This window comes from Oncorhynchus clarkii, chromosome 17, assembly GCF_045791955.1.
Source record: "Oncorhynchus clarkii lewisi isolate Uvic-CL-2024 chromosome 17, UVic_Ocla_1.0, whole genome shotgun sequence".
Taxonomy (NCBI): Eukaryota; Metazoa; Chordata; class Actinopteri; order Salmoniformes; family Salmonidae; genus Oncorhynchus; species Oncorhynchus clarkii.
The window spans coordinates 1,555,573-1,573,451 of NC_092163.1; the positions used below are offsets into that span (position 1 = coordinate 1,555,573).

Sequence of the window (17,879 nt, forward strand, 5' to 3'; positions counted from 1 at the left end):
GATCTAACGCCGGTTGGCATCCAATATGTTGCATTACCGACCCCAACTGGACTTTAATATAAATCCATGATACTTTGTGATACAAAACGGGAAAAGGGGGAAATTAAAAAATAATAAAATAAAATATTTTTTATAAACCCTTCCGACTAACCCAACACTCATTCATAACCGCAGGGCTCTCCAGAGGGTGGTGCGGTCTGCACAACGCATCACCGGGGGCAAACTACCTGCCCTCCAGGACACCTACAGCACCTGTTGTCACAGGAAAGCCAGAAATATCATCAAGGACATCAACAACCCGAGCCACTGCCTGTTCACCCCGCTTTCAGCCAATCAGCATTCAGGACACAAAATACCCGGTTTGTAATTTAAAATAACTTTATATTCTCGTAGGCTTTTTCATTCAAGTTTAATTCATCCCGGGTTATATCACACAAAGATGGTTCAGTAGAGGTCTTTGAAGCAATGCAGTTTCACCCCCTCTCTCTCTCTCTCTCTCTCTCTCTCTCTCTCTCTCTCTCTGTCTCTCTCTCTCTCTCTCTCTCTCTCTCTCTCACTCTCTCTCTCTCTCTCTCTCTCTCTGTCTCTCTCTCTCTGTGTCTCTCTCTCTCTCTCTCTCTCTCTCTCTCTCTCTCTCTCTTTTGTGAAAATGCTTTCTGGTTGCACAATATTACAAAATGTAGCCTAATCGCAGGAAAAACTCTGCATTGAAAGCAACTGCTGGAGAGAAAATTATCAACCAGTGTTGTTTATATTGGAGAGAAAAGGATCAACCAGTGTTGTTTCTATTGGAGAGAAAAGGATCAACCAGTGTTGTTTCTGCTGGAGAGAAAAGGAGTAACCAGTGTTGTTTCTATTGGAGAGAAAAGGATCAACCAGTGTTGTTTATATTGGAGAGAAAAGGATCAACCAGTGTTGTTACTGCTGAAGAGAAAAGGAGTAACCAGTGTTGTTTCTATTGGAGAGAAAAGGATCAACCAGTGTTGTTTATATTGGAGAGAAAAGGATCAACCAGTGTTGTTACTGCTGAAGAGAAAAGGATCAACCAGTGTTGTTTATATTGGAGAGAAAAGGATCAACCAGTGTTGTTTATATTGGAGAGAAAAGGACCAACCAGTGTTGTTTCTGCTGGAGAAAAATGTCTTTCTGTTCTGAATTGTATTTAATAATGGCACTCACGTCAGTCATTCAAGGTGGGTGTATAGGCCTATACACTAAATGTAGCCATCTGTTAGATATCAATTACATGGCTAACTATCAGTGATATTAGACTGTATTTAGAGTTAGCCATTCAGCTAACCACTTCCTCAGGTGGTGGATTAGCCCCAAATGAATTAGTCTATGTGATATAAGTGCCCCCAAAATATGTAGGAAAATTAATCTCTATTGAAGAACAAAGAAAGAAATAATAATAATAGCAGCAATTGTTCAATTGTCAAAACAAAAACGAATGTTAATCACAGGTTTAGTTTGCACATAAACATTTCTGGAATCATGCATTGGTGCTTGGACATGATGTTAGAATACACCGTTTATTTGTTGCATCACAACATTCTAGTAGGCCTATTCTAGAACACTTCCAAATGACTCCATAAGATGAGGAGGCTTCTAATTTGTTCTATTGCTTGACCCCCCCCCCCCCCTCCCTCGCAGCAATTGTGATACGACCAAATCACGGGCTGATGCCACCAACTGAAAATGTTAGTATGGAGTCCTCCCTGTAACTATGCTTTTAGAATAGAACATGTGAATTTCAGGATCTTTAGACTATGCTCTCACACTAGTCCCCAGTGTGGAAATACTACAACAACTACAACAAAATGCTAGTGTAACGGATGTGAAACGGCTAGCTTAGTTAGCGGCGGTGCGCGCTAAATAGCGTTTCAATCGGTGACGTCACTTGCTCTGAGACCTTGAAGTAGTGGTTCCCCTTGCTCTGCAAGGGCTGTGGCTTTTGTGGAGCGATGGGTAACGATGCTTCCTGGTTGACTGTTGTTGGTTCGCGCCCGGGTATGGGCGAGGGGACGGTCTAAAGTTATACTGTTACACTATATTAAGTGAATGTTTTTAAAACGTTTAAAAATATTTCTGGGTGTTAAAGAAGGGAAAGTAATCCAATTGTAATCAGATTACTTTACTCATTTAGAGTAATCCAGAGGATTACGTTAACAATTACTTCATTTTTCATGTAACTGCAATCAGCAACAGGTTACATTTTTCAAGTAATCCGCCCAACCCCAATCCTAATCTTACTTCATTTACACACACTGTATATAGACTTTTCTATTGTGTTATTGACTGTACGTTTGTTTACTCCATGTGTAACTCTGTGTTGTTGTTTGTGTCGCACTGCTTTGCTTTATCTTGGCCAGGTCGCAGTTGTAAATGAGAACTTGTTATCAACTGGCCTACCTGGTTAAATAAAGGTGTTATCAACTGGCCTACCTGGTTAAATAAAGGTGTTATCAACTGGCCTACCTGGTTAAATAAAGGTGTTATCAACTGGGCCTACCTGGTTAAATAAAGGTGTTATCAACTAGCCTACCTGGTTAAATAAAGGTGTTATCAACTGGGCCTACCTGGTTAAATAAAGGTGTTATCAACTGGGCCTACCTGGTTAAATAAAGGTGTTATCAACTGGGCCTACCTGGTTAAATAAAGGTGTTATCAACTGGGCCTACCTGGTTAAATAAAGGTGTTATCAACTGGGCCTACCTGGTTAAATAAAGGTGTTATCAACTGGGCCTACCTGGTTAAATAAAGGTGTTATCAACTGGGCCTACCTGGTTAAATAAAGGTGTTATCAACTGGGCCTACCTGGTTAAATAAAGGTGTTATCAACTGGGCCTACCTGGTTAAATAAAGGTGTTATCAACTGGGCCTACCTGGTTAAATAAAGGTGTTATCAACTGGGCCTACCTGGTTAAATAAAGGTGTTATCAACTGGGCCTACCTGGTTAAATAAAGGTGTTATCAACTGGGCCTACCTGGTTAAATAAAGGTGTTATCAACTGGGCCTACCTGGTTAAATAAAGGTGTTATCAACTGGGCCTACCTGGTTAAATAAAGGTGAAATATCAAAATGTGCAGAAGTGACCTAAACAGGTCAAATTACCAGAGATTCTCAGGTGGCCCATTGTATTAGGCCATTGGTATTTATATTGAATGTTTTATTTCGACATCTCTGAGCAAATATTGGTGATCAATATTCATTTCCGGGGCATTGTTGTAAACTATAGTCTAATCATATTTCAGTTAATTTCCTTGGAAAGATAACAGGCAGTCTAATCTATTTCATTGATACCACACATACAGGTAGGTGCACTTGGTTGACGACATGGGCTCATGCTGCATTCAAGACAACTGGGAACTCAGGGATCACCCGACCTCCGACTTCAGTGCGTTCAAGACAACTGGGAAAAATCACTTTGAATGGTCATCCAACTTGGAATTCCAAATCGGAAACTTGGGCCTCCTCTTAGAGCTCAGACTTTCCGACCTGAAGATCACTGAAGTCATGATTTTACCTTTTTTTCCCCCAGAGTTCCCATGTCACGTTCAAAACAACTGGGAAAATACGAGCTCAAATCATGTCAGTGATCTTCAGGTCGGAATGTCGGGAGTGCAAAACGCACATAACGCATACAAATCATTTGGGTACTGTTAAATCAATGAAGGTAGCTTCTGATGATTTCCTGTGTTTCTTCCGCCCAGAAGGAAAAGGTGCTCCGCGTCATGCGCTCGGGACAAGACCTGTGACTTACCTTGCTCTCCGGAGCAGGGTGCCTTTGAAAGGAGTGGTTACTCCGGTGGCGTTTGGCGTGACGCAGACCCGGTGGCGTTTGGCGTGACGCAGACCCGGTGGCGTTTGGCGTGACGCAGACCCGGTGGCGTTTGGCGTGACGCAGACCCGGTGGCGTTTGGGCGTGACGCAGACCCGGTGGCGTTTGGCGTGACGCAGACCCGGTGGCGTTTGGCGTGACGCAGACCCGGTGGCGTTTGGCGTGACGCAGACCCGGTGGCGTTTGGGTGTGACGCAGACCCGGTGGCGTTTGGCGTGACGCAGACCCGGTGGCGTTTGGCGTGACGCAGACCCGGTGGCGTTTGGCGTGACGCAAACCCGGTGGCGTTTGGCGTGACGCAGACCCGGTGGCGTTTGGCGTGACGCAGACCCGGTGGTGTTTGGCGTGACGCAAACCCGGTGGCGTTTGGGCGTGACGCAGACCCGGTGGCGTTTGGCGTGACTCAGACCCGGTGGAGTTTGGCGTGACGCAGACCCGGTGGCGTTTGGCGTGACGCAGACCCGGTTGCGAGCATGGAGAAACTGAGAAGACACCGTCATGCGCTAACCCAGGTCTCTCTTACTCATGCCTTAAACTAAAGACTCATGAATATACCGTGTCATAATTACAGCCAGTGTGATATCAATATTTATAAACTGGGTGGTTCGAGCCCTGATTGCTGATTGGCTGACAGCCGTGGTTTATCAAACCGTAAACCATGGGTATGACAAAACATGTATTTTTACTGCTCTATTTACATTGGTAACCAGTTTATAACAGCAATAAGGCACCTCGGGGGTTTGTGGTATATGGCCAATATACCACGGCTAAGGGCTGTATCCAGGCACTCCGCTTTGCATCGAGCCTTAGTTCGTGGTATATTAGCAATATACCACACCCCCTCCCCCTCGTGCCTTACTGCTTAAATATATACTAAGCTGTAGATAGGGTGTTGCAATGTAGTCTACATCTTAGATTTACAATTGACAGGGCTAATGGTTGCTAGGGAGTTGTCTAGATAATCATAAAAAAAACTGTACAGTTAAACAGAAAACAGCCTCAGTCTGGGTTTGGAGTTACAGTGTTTTTTTCTCTCACAATTATAATTTTTTAAAACATTTTTATTCCTCACAAAAAAATGTGTTAAATTATAAACAGCTGGTGTTGTTTATAAATGTTATTAACCCCCCTAAAAAAAAAAAATTAACTAGCATTTATTTAGTGGTGTTAATGAATCGTGGCCCCTCTGCAGTTCCACAGCTCTGTAGTTGGACACAACCACAGTAACTGAATAAAGCAGAATGTTTTACATTACAAACAAGCAAACATCACAACATAGAATTTGACCCACATTTGTCATTTAGAATGAACTGGTCAAGGCAAAGATGGCGGATAAATGTAAGATGAACGACTCAAGCCGTTTAACCATTGTCTATCTAAGTGGGTGGCTCTCCAATAGACACCAAATGCGAGTCTGGACTACTTAGTGCATTGACTTCCATTGAAACGGAAACATTTGGGAGTGGGATGTCTCGATTCAATCTCTGGTCAAGGAGGTAAGTCTGCGTTAAAGTATTTCAAAACCCCAGAAATCAGGACACACCAGACCCAATACTTTGAGGAAGTCAGTTGTTAAGAGTTCTATTCAGTCTCCCATCTGTTTCCTCTTTTATTACCTCATCAGGTTCCAAATCCCTCCCGAGATCTGGCCCACATAGAAGGGGGAGGGGCCAGGGGGACGTAGTAGGTAGGGGTTTGAGATGTCCCGAGATCTGGCCCACATAGAGGGGGGAGGGGGACGTAGTAGGTAGGGGTTTGAGATGTCCCGAGATCTGGCCCACATAGAAGGGGGAGGGGCCAGGGGGACGTAGTAGGTAGGGGTTTGAGATGTCCGAGATCTGGCCAACAAAGAAGGGGGAGGGGCCAGGGGGACGTAGTAGGTAGGGGTTTGAGATGTCCCGAGATCTGGCCCACATAGAAGGGGGAGGGGCCAGGGGGACGTAGTAGGTAGGGGTTTTAGATGTCCCGAGATCTGGCCCACATAGAAGGGGGAGGGGCCAGGGGGACGTAGTAGGTAGGGGTTTGAGATGTCCCGAGATCTGGCCCACATAGAGGGGGGAGGGGGACGTAGTAGGTAGGGGTTTGAGATGTCCTGAGATCTGGCCCACATAGAGGGGGGAGGGGGACGTAGTAGGTAGGGGTTTGAGATGTCCCGAGATCTGGCCCACATAGAAGGGGGAGGGGCCAGGGGGACGTAGTAGGTAGGGGTTTGAGATGTCCCGAGATCTGGCCCACATAAAAGGGGGAGGGGCCAGGGGGACGTAGTAGGTAGGGGTTTGAGATGTCCGAGATCTGGCCAACAAAGAAGGGGGAGGGGCCAGGGGGACGTAGTAGGTAGGGGTTTGAGATGTCCCGAGATCTGGCCCACATAGAAGGGGGAGGGGCCAGGGGGACGTAGTAGGTAGGGGTTTGAGATGTCCCGAGATCTGGCCCACATAGAAGGGGGAGGGGCCAGGGGGACGTAGTAGGTAGGGGTTTGAGATGTCCCGAGATCTGGCCCACATAGAAGGGGGAGGGGCCAGGGGAACGTAGTAGGTAGGGGTTTGAGATGTCCCGAGATCTGGCCCACATAGAAGGGGGAGGGGCCCAGGGGGACGTAGTAGGTAGGGGTTTGAGATGTCCTGAGATCTGGCCCACATAGAAGGGGGATGGGCCAGGGGAACGTAGTAGGTAGGGGTTTGAGATGTCCCGAGATCTGGCCCACATAGAAGGGGGAGGGGCCCAGGGGGACGTAGTAGGTAGGGGTTTGAGATGTCCCGAGATCTGGCCCACATAGAAGGGGGAGGGGCCCAGGGGGACGTAGTAGGTAGGGGTTTGAGATGTCCTGAGATCTGGCCCACATAGAAGGGGGAGGGGCCAGGGGGACGTAGTAGGTAGGGGTTTAGAGTGTAGGGCATTAGGCTCTGGTCATAATTAGTGCCCTCTATCGTACAGAGTGTAGGGCATTAGGCTCTGGTCATAATTAGTGCCCTCTATCGTACAGAGTGTAGGGCATTAGGCTCTGGTCATAATTAGTGCCCTCTACCGTACAGAGTGTAGGGCATTAGGTCTGGTTATAATTAGTGCCCTCTATTGAACAGAGTGTAGGGCATTAGGCTCTGGTCATAATTAGTGCCCTCTATTGAACAGAGTGTAGGGCATTAGGCTCTGGTCATAATTAGTGCCCTCTATCGTACAGAGTGTGCCATTTTGGAGTCAAAGGCAGTGTTCCAGTACTTCAGGAAATGCTTCCTCCCAATCTATTTGCATCAGTTGGTAACCAGATCTATAGAGAGTGATTCCTCATGAAACCCAGACAACAACAACAACAAAGACTGGGCGCAGACATCCATTCTAATTCTATTCCACGTTGGTTCAATGTAATTTTCATTGAAATGACGTAGAAACAGCGTTTATTCAACCGGTGTGTGTCCAGTGGGGTTTTGGGGGTTGTAACTCAATGTCATCCATAGAATAGGTCATTTGGAGGAAGGATTGTTTACATATGTTTGAGATTCATCTCTTAACTTAAAGCATCATTGAGAAATAACTGATCAAAAGTTATTAGATTTTGGCCTTACCCAGGCCTAATTTAAAACTCCATGTTTCATCTGTCTGTAAGTGCTACAAAGCAAAAAATAAACCATTTTTGATTTGGCAATTTTTATATGTATACACACACACACGCACCACCGTTCAAAAGTTTGGGGTCACTTAGAAATGTCCTTGTTTTTGGCTGGCCTTCTAGGCAGAGTTGCAAAGAAAAAGCCATTTCTCAGACTGGCCAGTACAAATAAAATATTAAGATGGGCAAAAGATCACAGACACTGGACAGAGGAACTCTGCCTAGAAGGACAGCATCCCTGAGTCGCCTCTTCACTGTTGACATTGAGACTGGTGTTTTGCGGGTACTATTTCATGAAGCTGCCAGTTGAGGACTTGTGAGGCGTCTGTTTCTCAAACTAGACACTCTAATGTACTTGTCCTCTTGCTCAGTTGTGCACCGGGTCCTCCCACTCCTCTTTCTATTCTGGTTAGAGCCAGTTTGCGCTGTTCTGTGAAGGGAGTAGTACACAATGTTGTACGAGATCTTCAGATTCTTGGTAATTTCTCGCATGGAATAGCCTTCATTTCTCAGAACAAGAATAGACAAGAATGAGTTTAAGAAGAAAGTTCTTTGTTTCTGCCCATTTTGAGCCTGTAATCAAACCCACAAATGCTGATGCTCCAGATACTCAACGAGTCTAAAGAAGGCCAGTTTTATTGCTTCTTTAATCAGAACAACCATTTTCAGCTGTGCTAACATAATTGCAAAAGGGTTTTCTAGTGATCAATTAGCCTTTTAAAATGATAAACTTGGATTAGCTAACACAACTTGACATTGGAACACAGGAGTGGTGGTTTGTGTACACCTATGTAGATATTCCTTTAAAAAAAAAAAAAAAAGCTGTTTCCAGCTACAATAGTCATTTACAACATTAACAATGTCTACACTGTATTTCTGATCGGTTTGATGTTATTTTAATGAACAAACAATGTGCTTTTCTTTCTTTTTTTAAAACAAAGGACATTTCTAAGTGACCCCAAACTTTTGAAACGTAGTGTATATATATTTATCCAGTTGTACATAATATGAGCATAGGAACTGAGAATTGGTCTGTGGTTGTCACCTGCAGAACCACTCCTTGGAGCAGTGTATATTTATATAGTTGTATATAATATACTCTATAAGCATATCACAGTTCCAGAGTGGAAGCTCTCCTAGTTTTAAAGTTAAGCCCATTTTATGAAACAGGGCTCAGGGGCTCCCAAGTGGAGCAGTGGTCTAAGACACTGCATCTTAGTGCAGTGTCGCACAAAAGATGGAAGTGCCTTTGAACGGGGTGTGGTAGTTAATAGGTGCCAGGCTACACCTATTGTCAAGGACTGCAACGCTTCTGGGTTTGTCATACAGTTTCCTGTGTGTATCAAGAATGGTCCACCACCCAAAGGACATCCAGCCAACTGGACACAACTGTGGAAAGCATTGGAGTCGACATGGGCCAGCATCCCTGTGGAAACGCTTTCCACACCTTGTAGAGTCCATGTCCCAACAAACTGAGGATGTTCTGAGGGAAAAATGGGGTGCAACTCAATATTAGGAAGGTGTTAATGTTTTATTCTATGGATTATATTTTGTGAATTTCCCCCAAATCTTGGTATTTTTCTGTCTGGGTATCGTAAGGAATCCCTCTATAAGGGATTGGACAGGTGATAAACCAGGTTACCATTGAGTCTGTGATGGGTAAGGATAAGGGACATGCTGATTGGGTGGTAGGTAGGGATTAGGGAGTCTTGGGACAGAGACAGGCTGTGTTAGCCTGTGTGTGTCCTGATGTTTCTTCAGACTGCTCCACTGGGCGAAGGCTTTATCACACACGTGGCACTGGAACGGTTTCTCTCCTGTGTGGGTCCGCCGGTGGTTTTTCAAGACATTCCCATCACGAAACCTCCTCCCGCAGTCAGGGCATTGGTACGGTTTCTCTCCAGTGTGGATTCGCAGGTGTAGAATGCAGTGGCTCTTACTTGTGAAGCTCTTGTCACAGTAAGTACAGCAGTAAGGTTTCTCACCCGCATGAATCCGGAGATGAAGTTTTAAACTCCCTGTCAGGGAGAAACTCTTCCCACACTGAGGGCAAAGGTAAGGCCTCTCTCCAGTGTGCTTCCTCTGGTGGACTAGTAAACTACCTTTAGTGGTGAAGGTCTTGTCGCACTGTGGGCAGTGGACTCTGCTTTTGTGAGTCTTCTGAATGTGATCCTTTAGAAGAGCCTTGGTAGAGAACTTCTCCCCACAGTGGGGGCATGGAAGAGGGCCTTGGTGCATACGGACGGGACCCAGTGTCTCCCCCTTGTGGTTCTTCAGGTGGTGCTGCTTTAGCGAGATTGTATGGCGAAACTTCATCCCGCACACCAAGCAGTGGTAAGGTGTCTCTCCCGTGTGAGTTCTCATGTGTCTCTGTAAGAGTCCAGATTGAGTAAAATCCTTACCGCAACGAGGGCAGACGTACGGTTTCTCCCCGGTATGGATTCTCACGTGTCTTTTAAGACTACCGGCCTCACTGAAACCCCTTCCACATTCAGAGCACACATGTGGCTTTTTCAGAGGATCATTTGGCGGATGCCGGGTTTGCATGTGTGATTCCAGTTTAGATGCAGTTACGAAGCTCTTCATACAGCGAGCACAGCGGTGAGGGTGTTCTGTGTGAACAACTTCCCTGTGATGTACAAGGCTTATTTTTTCACGAAAATTCCTACCGCATTCCGAGCAGTGGTAAGGTTTCTCACCTGTGTGAGTCCTAATGTGTCTCTGCAAGTTTCCAGAATCATTGTAGTTCTTCCCACAATGATGGCAGACGTACGGTTTCTCCCCAGTGTGAGTTCTCAGGTGTCTCTTAAGACTGCCAGCCTCACTGAATCCCTTTCCGCATGTAGAGCACACGTGTGGTTTCTCTCCAGTCAAGTTATCTCTGTATCTCTTCAGGTACTGTAAGTGTCGTTTTAGACTTCGTGCTGTGATAAAACTCTTCCCACAGTGATCACAGATATGGGAGCCATCTCCTGAGAGGGGTTCCTTACGTTGCTTAGCATTAGGCGTGCTGCGAAGCTTCTCTCTTGTGTGTTTTCTCTGGTGTACTCTGCGTTTGCGTGAGGTAACGAAGCTCATCCCACAGTCGTCAGAGGAGCAATGGTAAGGTTTCTCTCCTGTAAGGACGCTCTTCACAACGACCTTCTCTCCTGGGTGAGTTTTTCTCGTGTGTCTCCTTAAGTTTCCAGAATCACTCCAAGCCTTCCCACAATGATGGCAAACATATGGTTTCTCCCCAGTATGAGTTCTCAGGTGTCTCTTAAGACTGCCAGCCTCACTGAATCCCTTTCCGCATGTAGAGCACACGTGTGGTTTCTCTCCAGTCAAGTTCTCTCTGAATCTCTTCAGGTACTGTAGGTGTAGTTGTAGACTTCTTGCTGTGATAAAATTCTTCCCACAGTGATCACAGATATGGGAGCCAGGCCTGTCTCCTGAGAGGGTTTTGTGTTGTTCAGCATTAGACCAGCTGTGGGGTTTCTCTCCTGTCTGTGTTGTCTTGTGTATTATATGGCTACTCTGCCACGGTGTCTTCCTGCAGTCGACCAGCTGTACAGACACCCTCTTCAGACCCAGCAGTAATACGCTACTGGGAGAGGCACGACCCGGGGACTCTGGGAGAGGCACGACCTGGGGACTCTGGGAGAGGCACGACCCGGGGACTCTGGGAGAGGCACGACCCGGGGACTTCAGGAGGGCGGAGGGTGACGTGGGAAGCTTGTTCTGGAAATCATAAAAATAGAGAGAGAATCAGGGTGGGAAACACTCTCCTACGTGGCAAGGATTTTTTTTTTTGGCCTCAAAAGTCTTTCCCTTGAGTCCGCTCATCCTTGATTAAAAAACATTGGAGGATAAAGTCCAAGAGGAGAAATTTTGAATCTTTTCCTCCAATACATTTATAGAAGGAGGAGGACAAGATGGCGCCGACAGACACAGTTGCCTCATTTCTAGCTACTAGCCAACTTTGCAGTATTTCTGGGGGGTGTTATTGCTGACATATTGGGGGTGTTATTTCTGACATACTGGGGGTGTTATTTCTGACATATTCTGACATATTGGGGGAGTTATTTCTGACATATTGGGGGTGTTATTTCTGACATATTGGGGGAGTTATTTCTGACATATTGGGGGTGTTATTTCTGACATATTGGGGGTGTTATTTCTGACATATTGGGGGTGTTGTTTCTGACATATTGGGGGAGTTATTTCTGACATATTGGGGGAGTTATTTCTGATATATTGGGGGAGTTATTTCTGATATACTGGGGGAGTTATTTCTGACATATTATTTCTGACATATTATTTCTGACATATTGGGGGTGTTTCTGACATATTGGGGGTGTTTCTGACATATTGGGGGTGTTTCTGACATATTGGGGGTGTTATTTCTGACATACTGGGGGTGTTGTTTCTGACATATTGGGGGTGTTATTTCTGACATATTCTGACATATTGGGGGTGATGAAGGGAAAAGACTGCCTCTGACATGGCACATTCTAGTATTTCTTTATTTCTTAATTCTTTTTCAGATATTATTACTGTTGGAGCTAGGGAACACAAGTATTTCGCTGCACCTGCGATATCTGAAAATGTGTGTTTCGCGACCAACAAACGGATTTGAGGACAAGGAATCAAGGATGACATTTATCAAGGAAAGACTGAAACACACATTTTATGACTGGGAAAAATAAATACTTGTGTCTCTTACTCTCTGCTCTGGAGTGTGCCTCTCTGGATCTGACTCTGCCTCCAGCCCATCGCTAGCCAACCAATCCTTGTCCTCCACGTCCCAGTCTTTGTCGCAGTCTGCAGCGTCGTCATCGGATCGGCTGGAACTCAAGTGTTCCGCCTTCAGTCCATTGCTAGGCAACCAATCGCTGTCCTCCTTGTCGCATTCTTCATCACAGTCTACAGCATCATCATCATCATCATCAGACTGGCTGGGACTCATTGGTGCCCCACTAGCATCCTCCAGCATCCTTCTGATGTCCTCTTTCAGTTGGACTAACCAAGACATTCCCTGCTCCTCTGATTTCATTGAATCCGTATTGTCCCACATTTCCTCCATGACTTTACGCCTTAATAAGCGATGATTCATCCCTTTAATTTCAGATCCATCTTTGCCATGACGTTCACACAGGTAACGTAAATTGTCCACGGTTAACGTGAATAAACTCTGTTCAATTTCATCAATCAATGTTTCCTTCTCTGAACTGAGTGGATTCATATTGTTCTGCTCATGTGGCAACAACGACAATGCAGTCAATGGCAGGACTTTAGAGTACCTGTAAAAAAAAGATGTATACATCAAAACACTCATCTGTAACTTCACGTCCTCATTAGCTGATATTTAAAGGAACAGTTCAGGATTTTGGCAATGAGTTTCTTTACTTCCCCAGAGGTAAATGGACATGTTTATGTTTCTGCCGTCCAGTATGAAATCAGTTAAGAGATATAGTTTCGCGAGCCAATGCTAACTAGCGTTAGCGCAATGACGACGTCTACAGAAACAGCTAACAGTTTCCATAGACTTCCAGTCATTCTTATGATCCAAATCAACACAGGCAGGCTTTCATTGCTTTCAAATATGTAGCCTATTTGACTGACAAACCTTAGCTTATTTAACCTTTATTTTACATAGGCAAGCCAGTTAAGAACAAATTCTAATGTACAATGAGGGCCTAGGAACAGTTGAATCAACCGGTTTATCCTCATTAGCTGTGATAACCGTTGACAACAGGCAGCTTCATAGCAGGAGATTCTTCCATCAACCGGTTTATCCTCATTAGCTGTGATAACCGTTGACAACAGGCAGCTTCACAGCAGGAGATTCTTCCATCATACTTTCCTTGGCGATACTTTCTTCCTGCTCGACGACATGCTGACCAAACCAGACGCGAGAATCTCCTTTCACCTTTATTTAACTCGGCAAGTCAGTTAAAGAACAAATTCTTATGTACAACGACGGCCTAGGAACAGTGGGTTAACTGACTTGTTCAGGGGGCAGAACGACAGATTTTGACCTTGTCAGCTCAGGGATTCGATCCGGCAACCTTTCAGGTTACTGGCTCAACGCTCTAACCACCTGCCTCCCCGTCCTCATTGGTTTTTAGGAGCATATATGTAACAGTATAACTTTAGTCCGTCCCCTCGCCCATACCCGGGCGCGAACCAGGGACCCTCTGCACACGTCAACAACAGTCACCCACGAAGCATCGTTACCCATCGCTCCACAAAAGCCGCGGGAACAACTACTACGCACCACCGCTAACTAAGCTAGCGTTTCACATCCGTTACATATACACACGTGGTTGATTGAAAGATGAACTGAGGTCCACACTCCGGTAGGTTGTAGTAATGCTGTAAAGTTGGTTGATGAACTGAGGTCCACACTCCGGTAGGTTGTAGTAATGCTGTAAAGTTGGTTGATGAACTGAGGTCTACACTCCGGTAGGTTGTAGTAATGCTGTAAAGTTGGTTGCCAACCGCCATATAAAGTCCAAAGAAGAAAAAGAAGCCTTCAGGGAGGAGGAGCCTTTAGGAAGGAGGAGGAGCCTTTAGGAAGGAGGAGCCTTTAGGAAGGAGGAGGAGCCTTTAGGAAGGAGGAGGAGCCTTTAGGAAGGAGGAGACGTTGACCGTTTTATCTGTGGATTCATTGTCAGAGTTGAGGACCTTGTGTATTTCAGGTAAAATAAACAACCCAATGTTTATATCCCAGGACAAATTAGCTAGAAACAGCAAGCTAACTAAATAGGACAAATTAGCTAGCAACTGCAAGCTAGCTAGCTAAAATGCCATAAATGATTAAAATGCTTTTCGACCTGTCACCAAATTAATATAATTGGTTCAGAGTTTGTTTTCATATTTCAACCTGCGTGTCCTGATCGTGTCTGGTGTAGGGGTACAAAAATCAACATGCTCGCGTCCTGTTTGGTCAGCATAGGAGAGGCACCGTTGTCTTATAAGCGTATGTGTCCAGTTGCTGGGGTAACGTTTGAATTTAGAAAACACTTAGATATTAAATGAAATATTTTGTTCCAAGAAGTAATCCAACAATGTAAACGTAGCCATCTTGTCTATTCCTCATCTTTCATTGATCGGAGTCAGGTCAGTGTACGCTTGATTGGTGGACACCCACCTGGCTCGTTAATTAATCCACCAATCAAGCGTCACTTTGAATGACACTCACCTGGCTCGATCAATGAGAGCAGATCAGAGATAGAAAAGATGGCGGTGAATACAACATGGAGCACGACGTGTATTTAATAACGGGAGCATCTTGTGAATCCAATCGTTCTCGTTGCAACTGGACACATACATTTAATAAGAGAATGGTGCCTCTCCTAATCAAGAACGAAGAAAGTATCGACCAGAAAAAAGGGTTGGTGGATATATCTCCTGCTATGCAGCTGCCTGAGATCAACGGTTATCACAGCTAATGAGGATAACCCGTTTGATTCCATTAACTATCACTTTACCTAGCGTTCTGTATTGGTTGGACTCATTGGCTGCATCATTCTGGTGGTTGGCAACAGAACATAACGTACCACAATATAGCCGGCTTCAGCAACAACAACAAAAAACGTTTTCTGTCAACAAATAGTTCTCTAGGAACTATTTACCGAATGTAAAGTTAAATGTGACCCTCTCTATCGAATTAACGTCTGTATCCAACTTTTGTCAGAACAGCACCATGTTGAGTTAGACAGCGGGTTGTCATTAGACCACGCACGTCCTACCACTGTCTACAGAGCAGGAATACGGTGCGGTTCGGACAATGTTTGGATTCAGACGTTTATTTGATGGTGAGGGTCACATTTAAATGTACGTCTGGTAAATAAGAGTTCCTAGAGATTACACATATGCTTTTGTGTAGCCGGCTATATTGTGGTAGGGTTATTTCCCGTCGCCAGCCACCAGAACTACTATATGCACAACTCAGGGAGTCCAACCAATACAGACCCCCGATGTTGTGTCCCAAAGCTACACTGTACCATGCATTTCGATGGAACCACTATATACACAAAAAATATTTTCTGGCAATTTAACCATTCATTTTACCAGCATTGATCCGTGTAGACGCGAGGAAAAAAAGAGTGTCGCTCGCAGCCCGTCTTCTCATTCTGCATTATATTCGTGCTTAAACACTTATCGTATGATTTTGGCCTTTACAGGTATATAAACCGTTCTGATATAGCTAACGTTTGAACAAATACGTTACAACAGTTAACTAGTTAGATACGCTAGCGATCCATGCTACAAAGCGGTTATAATTTGGCTAGATGTGCATTTATGATGTACCTGGATGCTTTTAATCATATCGTCTGTGTGACGTTTCCCTCCGACGTGTTCTCTTGTTTACCTTTTGACCAAAGATGGTTTAGATAAGTCTTGCTTTCAACCCAGTCTGTTTTGATGGCAGCAGTTTGATGCCGTCATTTCCGGTATGGGAAGGAAGCCTTGTTCTGAGTTTTTTTAACTGCCTGTTCAGTATGACAAATGACAGATTTGTACCTTGTCAGCTCGGGGATTTGAACTTGCAACCTTCCGGTTACTAGTCCAACGCTCTAGGCTACCCAATAGACTTGAATGTCTATTGCCGCCACCTACTGTACAGGGTAGTAAACGAAATAAATATACAAATAATTTGGGGGAGGGTGGAGAAAACGACATCATACGCTATAGCAGGGGTACTCAACTCTAAGCCTAGGAGGTCTGGAGCCTGTTGGTTTGCTGTTCTTCCTGATAATTAATTGCACACACCAAGTGTCCCAGGTCTAAATCAGTCCCTCATTAGAGGGGTACAATGAAAAAAAAACTAAACTATACAAAAATAGACCCATTAAAAAACACATCCAGTCATAGTCCAGGGCGGAACATTCTTCGACAGGACTCTTAAGTCCCAAAGAGCGTTCAGCTGCACTTACAATGATGCCAATTGTCTCTGTTTATTTTCAGTTTGTGCTGTGTAGTTTATGACCGATGCAATCAATTATACAGTCCACCTTTTTTATTTTACCCCTTTTTCTCCCCAATTTCGTGGTGTCCAATTGTTTTTAGTAGCTACAATCTTGTCTCATCGCTACAACTCCCGTACGGGCTCGGGAGAGACGAAGATTGAGAGTCGTGCGTCCTCCGATACCCAACCAAGCCGCACTGCTTCTTAACACAGTGCGCATCCAACCCGGAAGCCAGCCGCACCAATGTGTCGGAGGAAACACCGTGCACCTGGCGACCTTGGTTAGCGTGCACTGCGCCCGGCCCGCCACAGGAGTCGCTGGTGCGCGATGAGACAAGGATATCCCTACCGACCAAGCCCTCCGTAACCCGGACGACGCTAGGCCAGTTGTGCGTCAATCCACGGACCTCCCGGTCGCGGCCGGTTACGACAGAGCCTGGGCGCAAACCCAGGGTCTCTGGTGGCACAGCTGGCGCTGCAGTACAGCGCCCTTAACCACTGCGCCACCCGGGAGGCCCAGTCCACCTTTTTTAACATGAAATATATCAGGGTCCCTTGGTGCAGAGAAACATTCACGGGTGTAGGCTCTACTACCATCGCGTCTTCAACGCCACTCAATCCTTTCCTTGTTCACCACGGTAACCCACTCGTTCTCACTCTGTGTTCTCATCTTCACCCGACCCACCATTAATTTCAAACAGAACATCTGTTTCCCCCGTCTTCCTTCAGAGGAAGCCTTCAAAATAAGACTAGAATGAGTTATGCATTCTACTCTGGTGACGGAGCGAGTTATGCATTCTACTCTGTGACAGAGCGAGTTATGCATTCTACTCTGTGAAGGAGCGAGTTATGCATTCTACTCTGTGAAGGAGCGAGTTACGCATTCTACTCTGTGACGGAGCGAGTTACGCATTCTACTCTGTGACGGAGCGAGTTACGCATTCTACTCTGTGACGGAGCGAGTTACGCATTCTACTCTGTGACGGAGCGAGTTACGCATTCTACTCTGTGACGGAGCGAGTTACGCATTCTACTCTGTGACGGAGCGAGTTACGCATTCTACTCTGTGACGGAGCGAGTTACGCATTCTACTCTGTGACGGAGCGAGTTACGCATTCTACTCTGTGACGGAGCGAGTTACGCATTCTACTCTGTGACGGAGCGAGTTACGCATTCTACTCTGTGACGGAGCGAGTTACGCATTCTACTCTGTGACGGAGCGAGTTAGGCATTCTACTCTGTGACGGAGCGAGTTAGGCATTCCTACTCTGTGACGGAGCGAGTTAGGCATTCCTACTCTGTGACGGAGCGAGTTAGGCATTCCTACTCTGTGACGGAGCGAGTTAGGCATTCCTACTCTGTGACGGAGCGAGTTAGGCATTCCTACTCTGTGACGGAGCGAGTTAGGCATTCCTACTCTGTGACGGAGCGAGTTAGGCATTCCTACTCTGTGACGGAGCGAGTTAGGCATTCTACT

The 17,879-nt window shown here is 45.6% G+C and overlaps 1 protein-coding gene across 1 annotated transcript; it reads right to left on the reverse strand.

Annotated features, from left to right (window-relative positions):
• Positions 1 to 8,939: 8,939 nt before the first annotated feature.
• Positions 8,940 to 12,716, reverse strand: LOC139370033 (zinc finger protein 665-like). Its single transcript, XM_071109329.1, has 2 exons — positions 12,152 to 12,716; positions 8,940 to 11,166 (listed from the first exon to the last, which is right to left on the reverse strand). Exons 1-2 carry the CDS (start codon positions 12,668 to 12,670, stop codon positions 9,085 to 9,087), a joined length of 2,601 nt encoding a protein of 866 aa, XP_070965430.1. The 5' UTR covers positions 12,671 to 12,716; the 3' UTR covers positions 8,940 to 9,084.
• Positions 12,717 to 17,879: the final 5,163 nt, after the last annotated feature.

Bases quoted from the DNA above. Each gene is read 5' to 3' on its own strand.
- LOC139370033 (XM_071109329.1), bottom strand. From the start codon at position 12,670: ATGAATCCACTCAGTTCAGAGAAGGAAACATTGATTGATGAAATTGAA. The intron at 11,167-12,151 runs GTAAGAGACACA...TATGATTTCCAG, and splicing joins GGCACACTCCAGAGCAGAGA to AACAAGCTTCCCACGTCACC.